At 38.9% G+C, this 19053-nt stretch overlaps 1 protein-coding gene across 1 annotated transcript in view; it reads right to left on the bottom strand.

Moving 5' to 3' along the window:
* Positions 1-19053, bottom strand: part of aux (cyclin-G-associated kinase) — a 487932-nt gene that overhangs the window by 219244 nt on the left and 249635 nt on the right. The window contains exons 13-14 of the mRNA XM_067136097.2: positions 5470-5583; positions 5276-5381 (exon numbers count right to left, since the gene is read on the bottom strand). Of these exons, the coding sequence (XP_066992198.2) occupies positions 5276-5381; positions 5470-5583 (220 nt within the window). The remainder of the gene's footprint in view (positions 1-5275; positions 5382-5469; positions 5584-19053) is intronic.

The raw sequence follows: 19053 nt of genomic DNA, 5'->3' as shown, positions 1-19053 counted from the left end.
GGAGTAAAAGAAGATTTACAATAGATTTGAAAGACAAATTTGTCTGAAGTTCTAGTGATTGTAATATCGATAAAATAATTGAATTACGGTCTTCGTCCTCTTTAGTGAACTTGATACAGTTGTCCAGGCTGTTTAAATAGCACAGTGTTGGAATTCATTAGCTTATTAGTTTGTATATAATCATTTGTATTGTTCTATACTCACTTTCATAATTTTGTAACAGTATTTTAAAACTTTCTTTCATATTCAACATTGAAGATGGCTCAAGGCCATCAACATTGTAATTTTCACTTGTACCTAAATCAAGTTACTCGTATAATGACTGCTTTTTTAAGTGAAGTTTTTTAATGTATTCAATTTTGTAGTAGATTTTAGATCAATTTTTACCAGGTACCTGATATGGTTTGAGGTAATGATACGGCTGATGATGTCCCATATGAAAGGGTGAAACATATACCACTTCTTATTTTAATGAGGATTTAACTCTAACTTTAACATTAAGTTTAACATATTAAGTTGTATTGTATAGGTGGAAGAGAAATACATTTCTTATATTTATCACTGTTTGGAAACCTGAATTCACATCTAATCTCCACAATGCTATGACCCAAGTGCCGTGCGCTGGTGATCATCCCACGTTCAAAATCAGTTAACTCGCGATGTGTTGCCATCTTCACAACACTGGTGTCTGTGACTCAGCAACGCCACAGCTAGTTGCAACGCTCAGGGGTCATACACGGCACATTTTCTAATGGGACACCCCTTCCCGTGACTTTTGGCCACTCAGCATATGTGACATGCCTCTCGCTTGTGGTGGAAACAGAGTGGCCAACAGAATGGGTGGGGAAAAAAATACCAACTTCCAGATTTCTACATGTTAGGAACACTGGATTAATCTTGATGCAAGTAATACCAGCACTCCCATATTTGTGCCACTAAATTTTGAAAAAGTAGTGGATTATTTGCATATACAGTAAAACCTTGTTAAGACATTTCTGCAGGGGACAAGGAAAAAGAATGTGTTAAGCGAGAAAATGTACTACTGAATTTACGAATAAAAACCATCCAACTGGGATATGGAAACACTAGATACAATTTTTTTTCCCACATGGAATTTTACATTGTGTATCCACGGGTACAGTGAAAATTATATCTACAATTTCAAAAGATGAGAGGCAAGTATTAAATAGTGTGCTAAAACATGAGAGAACAAATATGAAAACCTTTTCCACTGGGGCTTATAAAATAACAAATGCATTGAAAGGTGTAATAAACGCCAGACAACACACATGAAAATATGTGCACCAGGGCCAATAAAAGTATCGGAAGTATTATTGCAGATCACACTCTTTCTACAACAAATGTTAGTAGAAGCCTTTTATTTTGGAGTGGTGGGTTATTAAGCATTATTTTCTGGTCACATTCTTACACAATGAATTGGAGGTTACAATCGACCATGTGCAACCAGAAGGAATAAGTTTTGCCGTCATTGAAGTCGACAATACTTTGACCAACTCGAGTGATCGAGACGAAACTCGAAAGTGCGAGTTCAATATTCGCAACCTCTGTGTGCTGAAAAATGCGGACGCCAGTCCACTTTCTGACAGATTTTAATTGTGTGTTCATTAGCAAGGGATTTCACGACTGTCCATATCCATAACCAGGCAAATATGCACCACGCTAGTCAGTTTCACACGATTATGTTCCTAATCCAGATGTAGGCTACCATATCATGCAACCAATATCCACTGTACCACTCAACACAAAATAAATTTCTAATTTCTGAATGGAATGCAAAATACAAGCACAAACAGGCTCACTGTTTTCCAGCAATCTCACTGCTAACCGGCAAGCGAAACTGAACATTCCTCAGGCTAACGGGTTGCTCCCCAGAGGTTCAACATATTCTGTGAAGTTCAGGAATTCAAGGCCTTTTCCTGTAATCACGCAACTGTGGCGACGGCTACGATCTGAGTTGGAAATCCTGTTTTTTTCACAAGGAATGACAAATAACATTTTCAGAGCTAGAAAAAAAGTGTGATCATAGTAAGCCGTAATAGTGAAAATTCTTGACGTGATAAGTGATTTATTCTTATATAGATTTGATAGAATGAGAATCGGGACTTTGAATTTACAACGTGCTAAGCGGGAAAATGTGTTAATGAGGAACGCACTAATGAGGTTTCACTGTATACGGTAAATAAGGAATAAATAAAGTAAGACAATTTCAAGAATTCTGAACAGATGTACACATTAATATACAGGGTGTTTACAAATGAATATCGGAGTTTTAACGCCTTATAATATTGAATATGTTAAACTTACAGTTATACATTATATGTCAAATGAAAGAGCAACTCAAACAGTTTTGTTTGTTGGCACCAGTGCGCATGCATGTGCAATGGTTTCGCCGCAATCCGCTAGACAGCGGTAATAGCAAAGATGGCAACTAGTGAACAGAAAGCTTTTTGTGTTTTGCAGTTTGAAAAGGCAGAATCTGTAGTTACTGTGCAACGTGCGTTCCGCATTAAGTTCGGTTGTGATCCTCCAAGTGATAATAACATTTGCAGATGTTATCATAAGTTTGAAGACACCGGTTGCCTTTGTAAAGGGAAGAGCAAGGGATGACCAAGATTAAGTGAAGAGACTGTCGAGCGAGTGAGAGAGTCATTCACTCGTAGCTCAAAGAAATCAGTCTGGAAGGCTAATCGTGAATTACAACTTCCTGCGTCGACCGTTTGGGAAGTTGTAAGAAAACGCTTACAGCTACGTCCTTACAGTTAACAGTTATTACAGGCTCTAAAGCCGGCAGACCACAGATTACGTGCCAACTTCGCAAACAACATGTTGTTACATGATTATGAGTTTATGAATCGTGTTGTTTTCAGTGATGAATCGGTCTTTCACCTTAGTGGACATGTAAACACTCATAATGTGCGCATCTGGGGCTCAGAAAATCCTCACGAGTTGGTACAAATGCAACGAGATTCCCCTAAAGTGAATGTTTTTTGTGCCGTATCCCGGCGAAAGGTTTATGGGCCTTTCTTTTATGGTGAACGTACTGTAACTGGTACTTCTTATCGCGATACACTACAGCAATGGCTCTTCCCTCAGTTGGAAGAAAATGAGCCAGAGAACTTCATTTTCCATCAAGATGGTGCGCAACCTCACTGGCATAACGACGTACTACTACCGCTGTCTAGCGGATTGTGGCGAAACCATTGCATGTACACGCGCACTGGTGCCAACAAACAAAACTGTTTGAGTTGCTCTTTCATTTGACATATAATGTATAACTGTAAGTTTAACGTATTCAATATTATAAGGTGTTAAAACTCCGATATTCATTTGTAAACACCCTGTATGTATAATCCTTTCCAATGGCCTTCCATGCTCTATACGTAAGACTACTCACATTTCTCAACAAGATATCTGCCATCACACAACAGGAAGTAACGTAAACCACATCAAAAGTGACAAGGGAATCTGAGAGTAGTGTAATTTAAAGGAGTTATTCTCTAAATTAAAAAATTAAATTTGACTTCATTTGGGGTTAAAATGTTTTGCACAAAAGATTTGTCTACAGGGTTAGAAGCATGTAGGTATTAGCATGCATTTGGGAGACAGAGGATTTGAACTCGAACTGCATATTAAGAATCTTATGTTTGGGTTGTTCTGTATTCACTGGACATTGCAACAAAATATTAAATCAAAAGGTTCCACCTCAGTCAATACACAGCATATCTTAAATAATCTTTAGAACTAAGACAATAAAGTCATATGTTTTGGCCCTGTTGGGCTTTTTTATGCCTTAAAAACAAATTATGAAAATAAAAACAATCATAGGACATTAATACCAAAACCTACCACTAAAAAGAGCTTTTTTAAAGACATTCTTGAAGTTCCTATCATCTAAACATAACCAAAAACCACATAGACGAAAAACATGCAAAAGCACTCATTCTTAAAATTTTCGCTTGTATATCATCTTATTGGCCTGGTCAGGATCAGCCTGCTACCATAAGTGACAGCAGACAGTACCACCTGTGACTGGTAATGGCTGCTTGACCCTCAGCCAGCCAAACTTGACACACAAAGTGGGGGACAAATGGCTAGGAATGGAGGAGTCCTCCCTTTGGATGCAAGGTGAAGCTTTTGTGTAAGAAATGGCTCAAATTCACCAGAAAGGAGAACATGGTCAACAGTTTAGATGGCGGAAGAGGGCCCTAGTCCCATCAGCAGATGGCAATGTCTGAACTTCAGTGGAGCGGTTGCAAAAGGAGTCTGCACTCCTGAGGAGTGGCCTACAGATACACCTCGCAGTAGGTATAAAATGCCTCTAGGAGTGGTGACCCCACCATAATAATAGCCCAATTATGAATATGGTACTGCTAAATGTGCCTCGGAAAAGGTTAGGGCATACCCTGCAAGTAACACACTGTTCCTTGGGTGTTAGGGGAACTAGGAGAAATGGGCAACCAGCGGCCAACATCATGAAGGTGGGTGTGATCAACCTTATGACCAAGGCCCGGAAGTTCATGCCCTAAAAGACTAAGAAATATGCATGTAAATATACTCTTAAAAACTTGAAAAGTATGCCAATAACTATGTACTATTAAAATGATAAAATGGCAGTAGACAAGTCAAAAACTGCTTTCAGGAGAATAAGCATACTCCTCTGTAATAGGGACTTTAATATTAATCTTCGTTTCTGTTCACCTCAGTGTTATGTAAACTGGTTTACTTGGACCCTAATGGAGAGTACCACCAAAAAAATCTTTTGATCCTTTGAGATGGGGTGCTACCAACATCTGCTCAGAATATCAAAGGTTGATAGAATACGTAGCAATTAATTACTCTAACATCTTAACAAAGAGCTAGATGTCATGCAAATCATCAAAAAGAAGAAACTTTAGTACTTTGGCCATATTATTCAAAATGGTAAGTATAGACTCCTTCAGCTTATCTTACGAGATAAAACTGAAGAAAGGAGAAGTAGGGGAAGCGAGAGAACATCTTAGCTACAGAATCTACGAGAATGGTATGGACTCTGTACCCACAGTCTTTTCCAACTTGCTGAGAACAAGAATCAGACAGCCCTGATGACGGCAGATAACCAATGAGGATATCGTACAAAGAAGATTACTTCTCAGTCCCTAACCCTGTTCTACCCCATCAATGCTGCAGGACCTGTTTGAGTAGGTGCATCATAAAACAAATCGCAAAACAAACAACAATTAAAATATATGGGGAATTAAGACCTTACAAGCCTTACCTTTGACTCAGTAATGTTGAACAGCCTCATCCGCTCATACTCTTGTAATGTGGACAGCACTTTATCATCACCTTGGTACACCTCCACATATGGACGGCAACCATCTCTGTAAAATATATAAACAGATGTCAAGAAGAACATCAGAAAATTTTATTTCAAGACCTCGCACAATAAACTACACTGTACAAACTTACCGGACTTTCGTGAATAGGGGAATAGGCTGAAGAGTGATTGATACCAGTGTTATTGGCTTGAAGTGAGGTTCCATGGGTATCTCTTGTAGAATATGGCACATGTAATATAGATACCTGAAAACCAAAATGCCAGTAGAGTATTTCCAAGATTTATTTACATACTGTTGATAAAGAACACAAGCACTCTCACTCCTCAGCTACCATTAGTGATCTTTTCAGATCCTTGTGATAAATAATTTTATAATCATCCTCATCACGAGCCCCTAATTCAGGGCATGTAATAATTTTCATGCATTATTTCTATTTTAATCTGACCCTCCTTCGCTATAATATACCAATAAATATATTATTTTGTAATCTATTTTATCACCGAGCTCAACAGCTGCAGTCGCTTAAGTGCGGCCAGTATCCAGTATTCGGGAGAAAGTAGGTTCGAACCCCACTGTCGGCAGCCCTGAAAATGGTTTTCTGTGGTTTCCCATTTTCACACCAGGCAAATGCTGGGGCTGTACCTTAATTAAGGCCATGGCCGCTTCCTTCCCACTCCTAGCCCTTTTCTGTCCCATCGTCGCCATTAAGACCTATCTGTGTCGGTGCGACGTACAGCAAGTAGCAAAAAAAAAAAAAAAAAAAAATCTATTTTATCCAAGATGATGCTCTTCCCAGGCTATTTTTTGCTGAAAGAATATCTGCTCATATATTCAATATATTGAAAAATCCACAAATTATTGATGATATTGACAACAAGAAAGAAAATCTATGCAACGATACAAATGGTTTGACACAGAATAAATTCACTCTTTTAGTGAAGTAAAATGTGTGTATAGTTTTGGAACCATACTTGGGCTGACAAGCATTAAAAAAAGGTAAGTTTTACAACTGATATAATTTCCAGACAATATACGTGATGAGTGTTCAATATCTCGTAAAGAAGGACCAATGCATCCAGCAGCAAGAAAATTATCTCGGTGTGACATATGGGTGATGCAAAAGCACTATTATCTTAACTCATTGGCATACACTGACAGCTCCTGGCCATGCGATTGTTTGCGCGACGTAACTCAGCTTGACAGCTTGCAGCCGTGGAGCTGAGCACGAGCAGCTTTGAGCGCGTATTTCAGATGTTCATAAAGAGATGGAACTAACACGTTATATACCGTCAGAAAGAGGAAGAGTCGCTCTTTCTCACAAGGGTATTTGCATGTCATCTTGAACAATTAGCATTATAATCAATCTTGAAAAGTTACTCTCCATTGTGTCTATCCCTATCCAAGGTGAGTAAATGAGGAGCATGGCACGTAGAAGGCAGTTTTCAGCTAGCGGCAATATATTGGATATTCTGAACAGAAGTGATGATAAAAATGAGTCAGACACTTCAGATTTTGAAGAATTATTAGTGTCAGTGGTGATAGTAACAGTGGCGGATCCGAGAAAAGTGACGGTGAATCAGAAAATTGTGATGGTGATAGAGAAGTCTTTAATGTTTAAGTGCCGGGTGCTAGAAGCGCTAAAGAGATGAAAAATAAAAACTACTGAAATGCCGAAATATCCAAATAAGATTTATTATTTTTCATTTTGTAAACTGAAGTTAGCATGCCTCTGAGGCTCAAGTGGCAGCGCACCGGCCTATCACCACTAGGATCCTTTGTTCAAATCCCGGTCACTCCATGTGAGATTCACGCTGGACAAAGCAGAGGTTTTCCTTTGAGTACTCCTATTTTACCTGTCCTCTTTCATTCTAGCAAGACTCTTCAGTATTGTTTCATCTGTCGGTCATGTCCTCTTCCGGAACGTAACATTTAGTGTTATTAGCTGCTATCCGCGGGAGCCTGGGTTCGATTCCCAGTACTAGCAGTAGGGCTGGTATTTGGTTGATCCATTGGGGGTGTGTCTGAAGAGAGCTGCACCACCTCAGGATGAGGACACGAGTTTACTTTTTTTTTAATCTGTCAGTAATTAATCATTGACCCAGAGGAGTGCGACAGGCTACTGCAGCCAACACAATTCCTATCCTTGTGGCTAGATGGAGGCTTCATTTATTCCATTCCTGACCTGGTCGAATGACTGGAAACAGGGTGTGAATTTTCATTTTTTCCAAATTAAAATTTGCATAAGAAAACTGTAAATTAAAGTTCTCATGAACAGTGTTTTATGTAAACTAAATACTAATTGTGGGCATGCGAAGGGCTAGAAAATCAATATGCTAATGGGTTAAGGTACTAAAATTGCCAAGAAGCCTAAGAATTAGTGTAGCTCTGGAACCCAGCATGACAGCACTTCATGTGGGGTGTTGTTTAATTCGTCCCAGCAAGTTCTACACGTAAAAAGAAAAGACAGAGATCATCATCATCATCATCATCCATTTCCCACTCCAGTCGCCCGGATGTGGTTAACAAGCCTCCTCCACTCCTCTCTGTCCTTCCACTTTTCCTGCTCCATTACTTCCGCCACATCCAATCCAGCTTCTCTATTGTCCATCCAAATCTGATCCATCCACCTTCCCCTCGGTTGGTCTCTTTACCTTAACTTCTCTTTCCAATTCACTTCTTGCTACCCGTTCCTTTCCCATTCTTATACATCTCAGTCTTGCTTTCTGTATGTTCTGTACTGAATGAAAACCTACAACCTGTTTACCAGTCATTGACTGGGTCAGGGATGGAATGAATGGAGCCCCCAACTTGCAGCAAGGATAGGAATTGTGCTGGCTGCCGAGGCCCGTTGCACTCCTCTGGGGCAATGATTAATGACTAACAGATGAAATGAAATGATACTGGAGAGTGTTGCTGGAATGAAAGACACGGAAAACTGGAGAACCCGGAGAAAAACCTGTCTCACCTCCGCTTTGTCCAGCACAAATCTCACATGGAGTGACCGGGATTTAAATACGGAACCCAGCAGTGAGAGGCCGACACGCTGTTGCCTGGTCCATGGAAGCTTCTATGTTCTGTACTAATGGTTCTATATTTAGCTCTTCTCTGATTTTAATATTTGGGATTCTATCTCTTCTTGTCATTTTAACCGATGTTCATACATATTTCATTTTTACTGCTTGGATCTTACTAATGGTTCATATTTGTGGGTTACTGTAGTCACGCCCTAGTTCGTGAACCATGGGCAACGGCTGAGTGGCCTAGTAAGTGATCCTGAAAGTCGGGATACCAGTTGCTATGGAATGGGAGTGGGCAACTCGGACATATTCTGAGTCCTGGCCCTCCTTGTGCTCAGGCGGCTAGGACTATACAATTCACCGGTGGTCAATAACCCGTTAGAGGAGAGATCCTCACTTGGACTATGTGCAAGTAGGGCAGCATCCTGCTTCATGAATTTACCGAGCTCAGAACACTTTAAGCAAGCCTTGGACCTATGGGAGTAATGGAGTCCCAGTCCCATTTGACAGGCGAGGGACTCCTTGGAAACAACTTAGCGAACAAAATGGAATTCGATGGGGAGCTATCAATATTAATGGGGCTTATGGAAGAAAGAAGGTAGAACTGGCTGAGTCAGCAAAGAGGATGCATCTGGATGTGCTAGGAGTAAGTGATATTCGGGTAAGGGGAGATAATGAGGAAGAGATAGGAGATTATAAGGTGTACTTGACGAGTGTTAGAAAGGGAAGGGCAGAGTCTGGGGTAGGGCTCTTTATCAGGAATACCATTGCACGCAACATAGTTTCTGTTAGGCACGTAAATGAGCAAATGATGTGGGTAGATTTGTCAGTGGGAGGAATTAAGACAAGAACTGTGTCCGTGTATTCACCATGTGAGGGTGCAGATGAGGATGAAGCTGACAAGTTTTATGAAGCATTGAGTGACATCGTGGTCAGGGTCAACAGCAAGGATAGAATAGTGCTAATGGGCAATTTCAATGCGAGAGTTGGGAATAGAACTGAAGGATACGAAAGGGTGATTGGTAAAAGTGGGGAAGATATGGAAGCTAATGGGAATGGGAAGCGTTTGATGGACTTCTGTGCTAGTATGGGTTTAGCCGTTACGAATACATTCTTCAAGCATAAGGCTATTCACCGCTACACATGGGAGGCTAGGGGTACCGGATCCATAATAGACTATATCTTAACAGACTTTGAATTCAGGAAATCTGTTAGGAATGTAAGAGTTTTTTGGGGATTTTTCGATGATACAGACCACTATCTGATCTGTAGTGAAATCTGTCTGGAAACGAATAAGGGTAGAAAATCTCCAGGACGAGGAAATTAGACAGAAGTACATGGATATAACTAGTGAGAAGTTTCGAACAGTAGACAATAAGCAGGTTCAGGATATAGAAAGTGAATGGGTGGCATACAGGGATGCTGTAGTAGAAACAGCAAGGGAATGCCTAGGAACAACTGTGTGTAAAGATGGGAAAAGGCGAACATCTTGGTGGAATGATGAAGTGAGAGCAGCCTGTAAACGTAAAAAGAAGGCTTATCAGAAATGGCTCAAACAAGGGCCGAGGCAGACAGGGATTGGAACGTAGATGAAAGAAACAGAGCGAAACAAATAGTTGCTGAACCCAAAAAGAAGTCATGGGAAGATTTTGGTAATAACCTGGAAGGAAAGGCTAGGTCAAGCAGCAGGGAAACCTTTCTGGACAGTAATAAAAAATCTTAGGAAGGGAGGGAAAAAGGACATGAACAATGTTTTGAGTAATTCAGGTGAACTCATAATAGACCCCAGGGAATCACTGGAGAGGTGGAGGGAATATTTTGAACATCTTCTCAATGTAAAAGGAAATTATCATGGTGGTGTTGCAAACAGCCAAGCTCATGGGGAGGAGGAAAATGATGTTGGTGAAATTATGCTTGAGGAAGTGGAAAGGATAGTAAATACATACTAGCCTATTTCCCACATTTTGGCTGAAGATAACGCCAAACAGCGTCGAAACTAGTTCCAAGTGTAAATATATGTTGTAAATAAACTATAACATTTATTTGTATTGAAAAGGTGGACCCTTTTAAGTTTCCTATCTTCCATTCTCAGTTCAATAGGGACAAAAATGAAATTCTTAGATTTAAAAGGTACGACGTGGTGTTCGGGAGAAACGTCCGGATCTTGTAGACAATGCACTAATCCTGCACGACAATGCAAAACCACATAAAGCAGAGTGTGTATGGGCAGCTACTGTGACGATGGGGATGGGAAGAATTGGAGCACACACCGTACTCTCACGACATTTCGCCCTGTGACTTTAATCTCATTCAAAAGATTAAGGAACCACTACGTGGTAGGCGGTTTGCAACACGAGAGGTCATTGCTAATGCTGTGCGCCAACAGATGACCCGATTCACACATGGTGTGGCAAATGCTGAGGCAGATGGTACTCGGCGCCTCCCACATCGTTGGCAGCGTGTGGTGTCAGTAGCAGGGGACTACTTTGAGAGTCTTTAGGCCCAGTTTTGTCATGTCAACTTTATGTGTACTGTGCTGTCATTCTTTTGCACCAGGAAGGCCATATTGCCCTGTATAATACCGTAATAAATTAGTGCATTACGATATTTCAGTGCTATTCATTGTCCACACATGTAGTTAACACCTTGTCCTTTCGTCTGTATATGTCATTTTCCAACCGGACTGCTAACTTCAAGAAAAAAATTGTTGCCATGACTTTTGCCCCCACCCTCGTAAGATAACAAATTTATTAAAAATATTTTATCTGAAAAAACAAATGGTCTTGTAAAATTGAGGCTTCCACACTAATAGATGTGTCTGTAAATGTTTATATCTGCAACTCCGCCTATTGAACATTCTTCTCTTCCATTGATTTGAGGACTTTTACAAACTTTATTGACTCTATAAGTAAGACAAATGGATAACAAAAACTCAATATTATATATTAATGATTGGCTTACTAAGTAAGCTGTTGTCTCCTATGTATAACTATACACATATAACTATATTTCTATATTTGACCTTGACCTCTGATTGTAAATCTTGGAATCATGTGAGCCAATTGAACATGAATCTTGTCTTTCGATGCTAAAATAAAAACAAATCTAGAAATCGCTACTTTCATAATATGAGGGGAAGACGTTACACTATTATTATAAACACACATACTTCGTGGCTCTCACAGTTGCTATTTAAAAGTGTATCAAACACTGTATCCTTGTCTGCTTGCCTGTCAATTCAAAACATGTGTGACTTTGCTGTGGAGTGACTGTTCAGAAAGGGAAGACAAATGTGCAGAGGGGAACGTGCTACTGCTTGATGCTACTCGGGCAGGAGGGGAACAACTAGGGGTTTAGCAGCTTTAACAAGAGATGGAGCAAGGAATGTGAGTGGTACAAAAACTGGATTAATTGGAAGATAAGAAATGAATTTAGTAACAAAAATAATGATATGCCTCTTGAATTACACTGCATTACCTAAGCTACATGTAAACAGCTGATGATGATAGCTAAGCAATCGAACCATGTTCTGTGATTATTAATGTCTTTATAAATAGCCCAAGGTTAAATAAAAAAGAGACAGTATCGATTAGGTGGAACCTTTTTTCATTTACTGATGGGATTACAATATCAATACAGTAATGAAGTGGATAGTCTGTAATATGCTGGCTTAATCGTGATAATATTTTGAAACTTTTCTTCATCCTCATGATAAAGTAAGCACGAACATGAATCAGAAAGAAGTGGCAGAATTTAGGAACGAAAAATGGACGTAGGATTTAGCAATACTCATAGATTTAACGCAACATTTAAATATTTTGAATAATGAATTACAAGGGAAAGGCACGTTTTTAAATGAACTTATAATTACATGTTAGCACACCAAAATAAATTTAAATTATTTCAACGGCAATTAGAGAACGGCACATTCCCACACTTGTCATGTTGTACTGAGCTTCAAGAAGTGAACTCAAACAGTTCAGTGCCATATAACTGGTTTATTAAGTTGATTGACTTATTGAAGAGTTTGAAAACAGATTTAAAGACCTTTCTGTGAGTGCAGAGAAAATAAATTTGTTTGAAAATCCATTTGCAGCTGATGTCGGTGATGCACCTGTGCAACTAAAGGTAGAATTAATTGAAGTTCAATGTTGTTCCCAATTAAAGGACAAGTTCACAGTGAGAAATTTTATTAACTTTTACAGGGCGTTTAGTAATGAAAATTTTCTGGCTTTCTTAAAATTTGAGAGAAAATGCTTGTGCGCGTTTCCATCAGACATCACAGTAAAGCAAAATTTATGAAGATTTACTCCACAGCACATTTTCCTTTTAAAAGCCAAGGCTTTGTTAGGAAGGACATAGAAAAAAAAAAATTGTCAATGAATAAAATATCCTTGAGTGCATACTGCTTTGCTAGTTCCTTCAATCTGCCCTCTTGCCAATCATGGACACTTTCGTTGTTAACAGCATTGGACTCACCACACACAGTTTTGTATACCACCTTGTAGTGCTTTTTAATCTGTTGATACATCCATTTTATGCTGAGAAGTTCTCAATGTCGAGCCTATCAGCCACTTGCAAGCTTTTTCATGCAACAACACACCAATGACTGGAATGTTGAAGCACGAGCAGCCTGGAACCAGTTCCTTGTTATTTCCTCCAGCGTCCGTATTTGATATGCATCACATACTTTCTTTTCTTATAGTTCGGTTCAATTTCACTCACCGCTTATTGTGTCTTAATTTTTTATGATTGTGTGCAACATTGAAACAGATAACCCTAAATTTTTTTTGCGAGTTCAACATGTGTTTCTCAATGATCTTCTAACAGCTTGAGGATTTGTAACCTCTTCTCACTGGAAAACATGTTCTTCCCTTCTTTTGGCCAGTTGTTTACTTTTATTGGAAACAAGGAAATAGCTTGCTTTGCGATGCAGCATAAAATTGTTTTAGCAGGACAATCTACAAGAACAACAGAAAAGCAAAGATGCAAGCAAATGATAAACCAATCAACTGGCCACTGCATTGGCACATGACTTGGTCCCACAGCTACCTTTGGTACAGTTCGGGGCTCCACTTTGGTAACGATCGCCCACTTCATGCGGCATGACAACACGTATTAATGTCACTACAAGAGCATTCTGTTCGTTCCATATCCTAAGTGACAGTGATTTTTTTTAAAAAAAATTTAATGACCCTCTTGTGTGCCAATGGAGGGAAACTCAAAATTTTATTAACGTAACAGTGTACATTATATTGCATTGTGAATATATAGGGAAAACAGAAGAAACCGAGGAAAGTGTTGTAAATTCCCAGAAAACATACATTCCGGGAATGTTAAAGTAGGTTTATACTGTATTTCAACAGATGACCAGCATTCACTGACAACACATGTGATACAAGCAAAGTATATAGCAAAGTGTTCTGGAATACATTATAATAGGAGTGATTTATGTAAACAGAAAGCAAAACCCACCTCTGTTTAGCTGTGTCGCTCAGTTCGCTAGTAACGATTGGACTTTAAGGTGTATGTTGAAAGGTTATTATCGCGATGGTTAAGTACACTATAGCGCCGATAATATTTTTGATTGAGTGCTATTTGCACTAAACGAAGAAACCACTTAAAAGGTGCCTTCAAATATGCTGTAGACAGTTTTCTGGTTCTACAGTACCATTACAACGTTATGTGCATCAACTTGTTCATAAATGCCATATTACTGGTTCCGTAACTAATAAGAAAAAACAGCAAAGAAGAACAGCTCTCACACAAGAAAGGTTAGAAGATGTACAGGCAAGACTGCCAGTCAGTTCACATAAATCGCTTCGGAGAGTAGCTCAGGAAATATGTATTTCACATTCATCAGCACAGAAAATAAATCGATTTACTATCTTTTTTTCTTTTAATGCTATTTGTTCGGGGCGTCCACCTACAGAGATCTCTTGCCCCTACTTGCACCATGTGATATGAACCTGCATGTAATTGGAATGGAGGAAGTGTAGAGTGTTGAATGTGAGGAAAGGAGCATTAAGGACGACACAAACACCCAGTCACCAGGCCAGGGATATTAATCATTTACAATTAAAAACCCCTGACCCAGCTGGGAATCTAACCTAGGGCCACAGGGTGACAGGCGGACGCGTTGCCCCCTACACGGCAGGGCCGGACATTTACGATCTTACTGGACTCATTCAGTCCATAACATACAGCCTACATATTTAATTGCAAGAATAAGATTTTGCAATTGACTAATGAACAGTGTCCGATACCAGTACTCTGCGCTCATATGCCTCAATAGTCCACGATGAAGTCTTAAAATATACTGCCTGTATTAATATACCATAGCACAAGGTATAATATTTATTCTGAAATAGGCAACACCACCTGGTTTCTTTATTATATATTATAATGGTCCACCTTATCAATACTTCCATAATTATGTGACAATTATTATTTACATATTTATTTTAGGTACATGTTTCAGGACTTTTCCAATCCCTTCATCAGCCAATTATACAATATCAACATAACATATCAAAGAACCTTTCCACTCTATATTATTACATTCCACTTAAAATATCAAAACCCTGGCTGTGTTATTAAAATATCACACGAATACTCCTTTAACGATTATGCTTGTCATTAAAACAGTTGTCATGATTTAAAAGGGTCATATTCCTTAACATCTATTTGAAAGCACTAAACTTATAATTGCTAGTTCATCTATCACTTGATGTTTTTCACTGCCCCCTTTTTTTTCTCTCACAAGTCCAAATAAAAGGCTCTTCCATTGATACTCTTCTGTTTATCCTATGTACGTCTAAGGCAGAATCTTATTTCTATTATTAATAGTCAGCCAGGTTGTCTCTCACAATCTACAAGCAAAAATTAATGACTTGAGTTATTGATTTCTACTGAAACACTACGTAATAAAGACGCTATAAGGGCCCTTTACTGAACATAATGGAAAATTACTACATACACCTAGACCAATACTTTAATGCCAGTCACAATCTCAATGAAATCTCAGAGAAACCCAACATACTCTTCGATCTATTTATCACTTTCCTCAGAAACAATAATGCAGCCAACCTAAACTCAATCCTAAATTTAATCAAAGGTACTTTTCCAAGACAATTACACTTTCTCCCGCACCCTTCAGCCCCACCTTAAGCCCTCTTCCTAAGCCATATTTCATTTCAATACAAGAACTTACTGATTTCCATGATTATAATTTTTACAACACCCCATTTATACTTTATTCTTTGTTAAAAACCTCTTATTATGTATATTCCTTGTATTATTAACTATTACCATAACATCTCATTTCACTTGTTATTCTTTAAAATAATATTGTCTTAGGATTTCGCCACAAATGATCTTTGCTCCAATACGGCTGATGATGACCCCTAGATGGGTCGAAACTAGTACCGTATAATTTTGTAATCTTGTGAATATATTGTATTGAAAAGGTGGAAACATTTAAGTTATTATTATTATTACTTAATCTCCACCTAGCCGCAATTATGTGTGATTAGACTGCCTACTCCTGCTGGCGGCAGCAAACTGATATGCAGGCCCTTGCACGCATTGTAGGAGGGGAGGGTTGGAACATTGGAGGAGTGCGCAGAAAGGAGGGGGAATTGAAGGAAGGAAAGGGGGAAAAAAAAATTCCCTTTGTTCCTGCAATATTTAAATAAGGGGATTTCATCTGATACATATTCGTTCAGCTTATTGTCCCTGATATGCTTTTGCAATCTATAAATTTCTAACTTTTCTAATGCATTAATTTGTTTCCCTTTGTTCACCTGGTGTAATAATTTCAAATCCTGCTCTATACAAGTGAACTTATGGTCGCTCTCGTGCATATGTTTGCACATAGCTGAGTACCTAGCATGCCTTTTAGTGTTAATATGCTCCTTATATCCGATTATCACGTTTCTTTCCGATTGCTCTACATACTACTTGCCACAATCTTGGCATGTTAATATATATACTCCTGCTTTATTGTACTGGCTACTGGTATTGACGCTGTGTGAATTAAATAGGACATTATTATTATTATTATTATTATTATTATTATTATTATTATTATTTATTATTATTATTAGATCGGAATGATATCATAATCTTCTGTTTTGTAAAAATCTTAGCTAACCCATATGAATGTCCATTGTAACATGCAAGTGTAGAGTATATCATCTCCTCTTTCTAATTTATAAGAAAAGTTTTGGGCCTATTGCTGATCTTTCTTTTTATTCTGTTTACATATGCTCTCAAATACCCATTATTTTCAGCTTTTTCATGTACGATTCCCATTTCTTCATTGAATTTCTTTATAGTTAATGGTGTGTTAATTGCCCTATTAATCATACTGTAGAAAGCGGCCTTCTTATGCTGCCTTGGATGGTTCGAATCATTTTTAACCTGTCAGTGTGGAGTGCCGAGCACCGCTCGTCGTGCAGTGAACATCATGCACGGTGGAGTGACAAGCACTGTTCGCACGGTACACGCATTTACTGTACTGTGATCTAGCAGGTTATGATCAAAGCTGTTTGTGTTTAACTCATTTCTCCTTGAAGCGGAAAGTTTGAGCTTTCATACGATATACCCTGATCCCTATTTCGATAGTGTTTTGTCACTGAAATTCAAAATATATTTCAAGGAATGTTTATCTCTGCCACCAGGAGCAAGCACTGTTTTTGTCTGATATCTGGCAACTATTATGCACACTTCTTGCATTATACCTTCATTTCCACTCACGGAAGAACCTAAGTCAATAAAATCATAAATATGATCTATTCAGGGTTTCGCTGAGATGTTTTTTCCCGTCCTTTCTCCTTATCACACGCTGTCTTGCATTCCGTAGGTCATGAGTGGAAATGGCTTCTACAAGCAAGTGCGGGTTATCGAGTGTGGAAATAGAGGATGTTTTAGAACAGCTGAGTGGTTCTGACGAAAGTTTTCTAGATTCAGATGGTGATTTTAGTGATGTGGATGACATTGCTGTATGCAAAGTCCTCGGTTTGGTATCAGAAACAACTGACAGTGCGCAGAATGGCAATGTGTATGTCATGACTAATAAGCACATTTTAATGGGAAAACATGTCTAATTACGTGGGTCAAACAGAACTGTTTATGGGAAACCCAGGGTCTCAGAATGAAGCAGCTGGGAAATGTGATGGGGTGAAGGTTTTTAAGATGTTCTTTATGGACAAGTTAGTGGAAGTAATAGCTCGTGAAACAAATTTATATGTTGAGCAAAGAATCCAATCTAGGGGCTTATTACCACTTCGTTCCAGAATGCGGGATTGGAAACAGTCAAGAAGTATGAGACATACGTTGCGACTGCTCTTTATATGCCAATGGGTAAAATACAAAAGCCTATGCTACGAACCTATTTTTCTAAAAACTCTATTCTGTCTATGCCAATTTTTGGGTCTGTTATTTCAATGGATAGATCTGAGTCAATTACAGTGGAACCTCGATTCTCCATTTTTGGAGGAACCACGAAAAAATCAGTACAACACGGGAAAACGAAAAATCCGGGAACGAATAAACCATCAACAATGTGGCTAAACATCACAAAAATGAAATATGTATATTTATAATCTTACAAACGCCCCTAAACCAAACCGAACTACAGTCTCAATGGGCCTTCTGCCTACCAAGCGACCGCCCTCGGTCCGAAGGCCTACAGATTATGAGGTGACGCATGGTCAGTGTGACAAATCCTCTCGGCCGTTATTCCTGGCTCTCAAGACCGGGGTCGCCATATCACCATTAAATAGCTCCTCAATTAAAGGTAATCATAGAATGACTGAACCAGGCCTCATATCCAGGCAAAAATGCCTGACCTGGCCAGTAATTACCGGTACGTAACTTAAAAATCTCGAAACTTTACATTCAGTTTTACCGGGGAAACTTAGTCAAATTCCTTTGAAAACTTCTTTCAGTTCAGCAACTTTGATCAGCAAAAGTCTTCGGAAAATCTAATACCGTACCCGAAACGCCAAGCCAAACAACAATCGACCAACACAAAACTAAAAAGGGGGAAATTATAGTTCAGCTTTCCGACCAGGTTTTTGTCCTAAAGTGGTAAGAAAGATGTCACAATGATTTCTATATTCCATGGGACTGAAACAGTCACAAAAAACAAAAAATAAAGCATGATCAGGAAAAAGAAAAGATTTTGGTTGCCGACTATAATGATCACATGGGTGGAGTCTATCTGAAAGATCAGCTCCTTCATGGCTATATTTTGGAAACAGATGACAAAGTGGTACATCAAGTTGTTCAGTAGGTTAATGAACATTTCAATTCTAAATGCAATGATCATTTGCTGTAGAAATTCACCCTAACTAGAACAGATCATTTGAAATTTAGGTGGATGTTGTCCACGCACTGCTTGTGGAACATTCAGGTTCATTTGAAAGAAATGTGCCTGGACGTCATTCTTCAGATAATAATGTGCCACGTCTCACTGAAAGGCATTTCCCTGAGAGAATCTCACCAACTAAGGGAAAGAGGGGTCCACTAAATCATAGTGTACTAGAAACAGAAAATTCGGAGAGTGACAGTGTTTCGGCGTCCACACTAAGAAGCAGGTCTCTGCGTTGAGGGGCGCTTCAAGACATTCCACACCAAACTCTACTATTAAGGTAAGATAGCATCACATTTTCCAAATGAATGGAGTTTCC

Source organism: Anabrus simplex, chromosome 1 (assembly GCF_040414725.1).
Source record: "Anabrus simplex isolate iqAnaSimp1 chromosome 1, ASM4041472v1, whole genome shotgun sequence".
In the NCBI taxonomy this organism is placed as follows: domain Eukaryota; kingdom Metazoa; phylum Arthropoda; class Insecta; order Orthoptera; family Tettigoniidae; genus Anabrus; species Anabrus simplex.
Note: the sequence above shows the minus strand (reverse complement) of the source record. Positions and strands in the feature narration are given on the sequence as shown.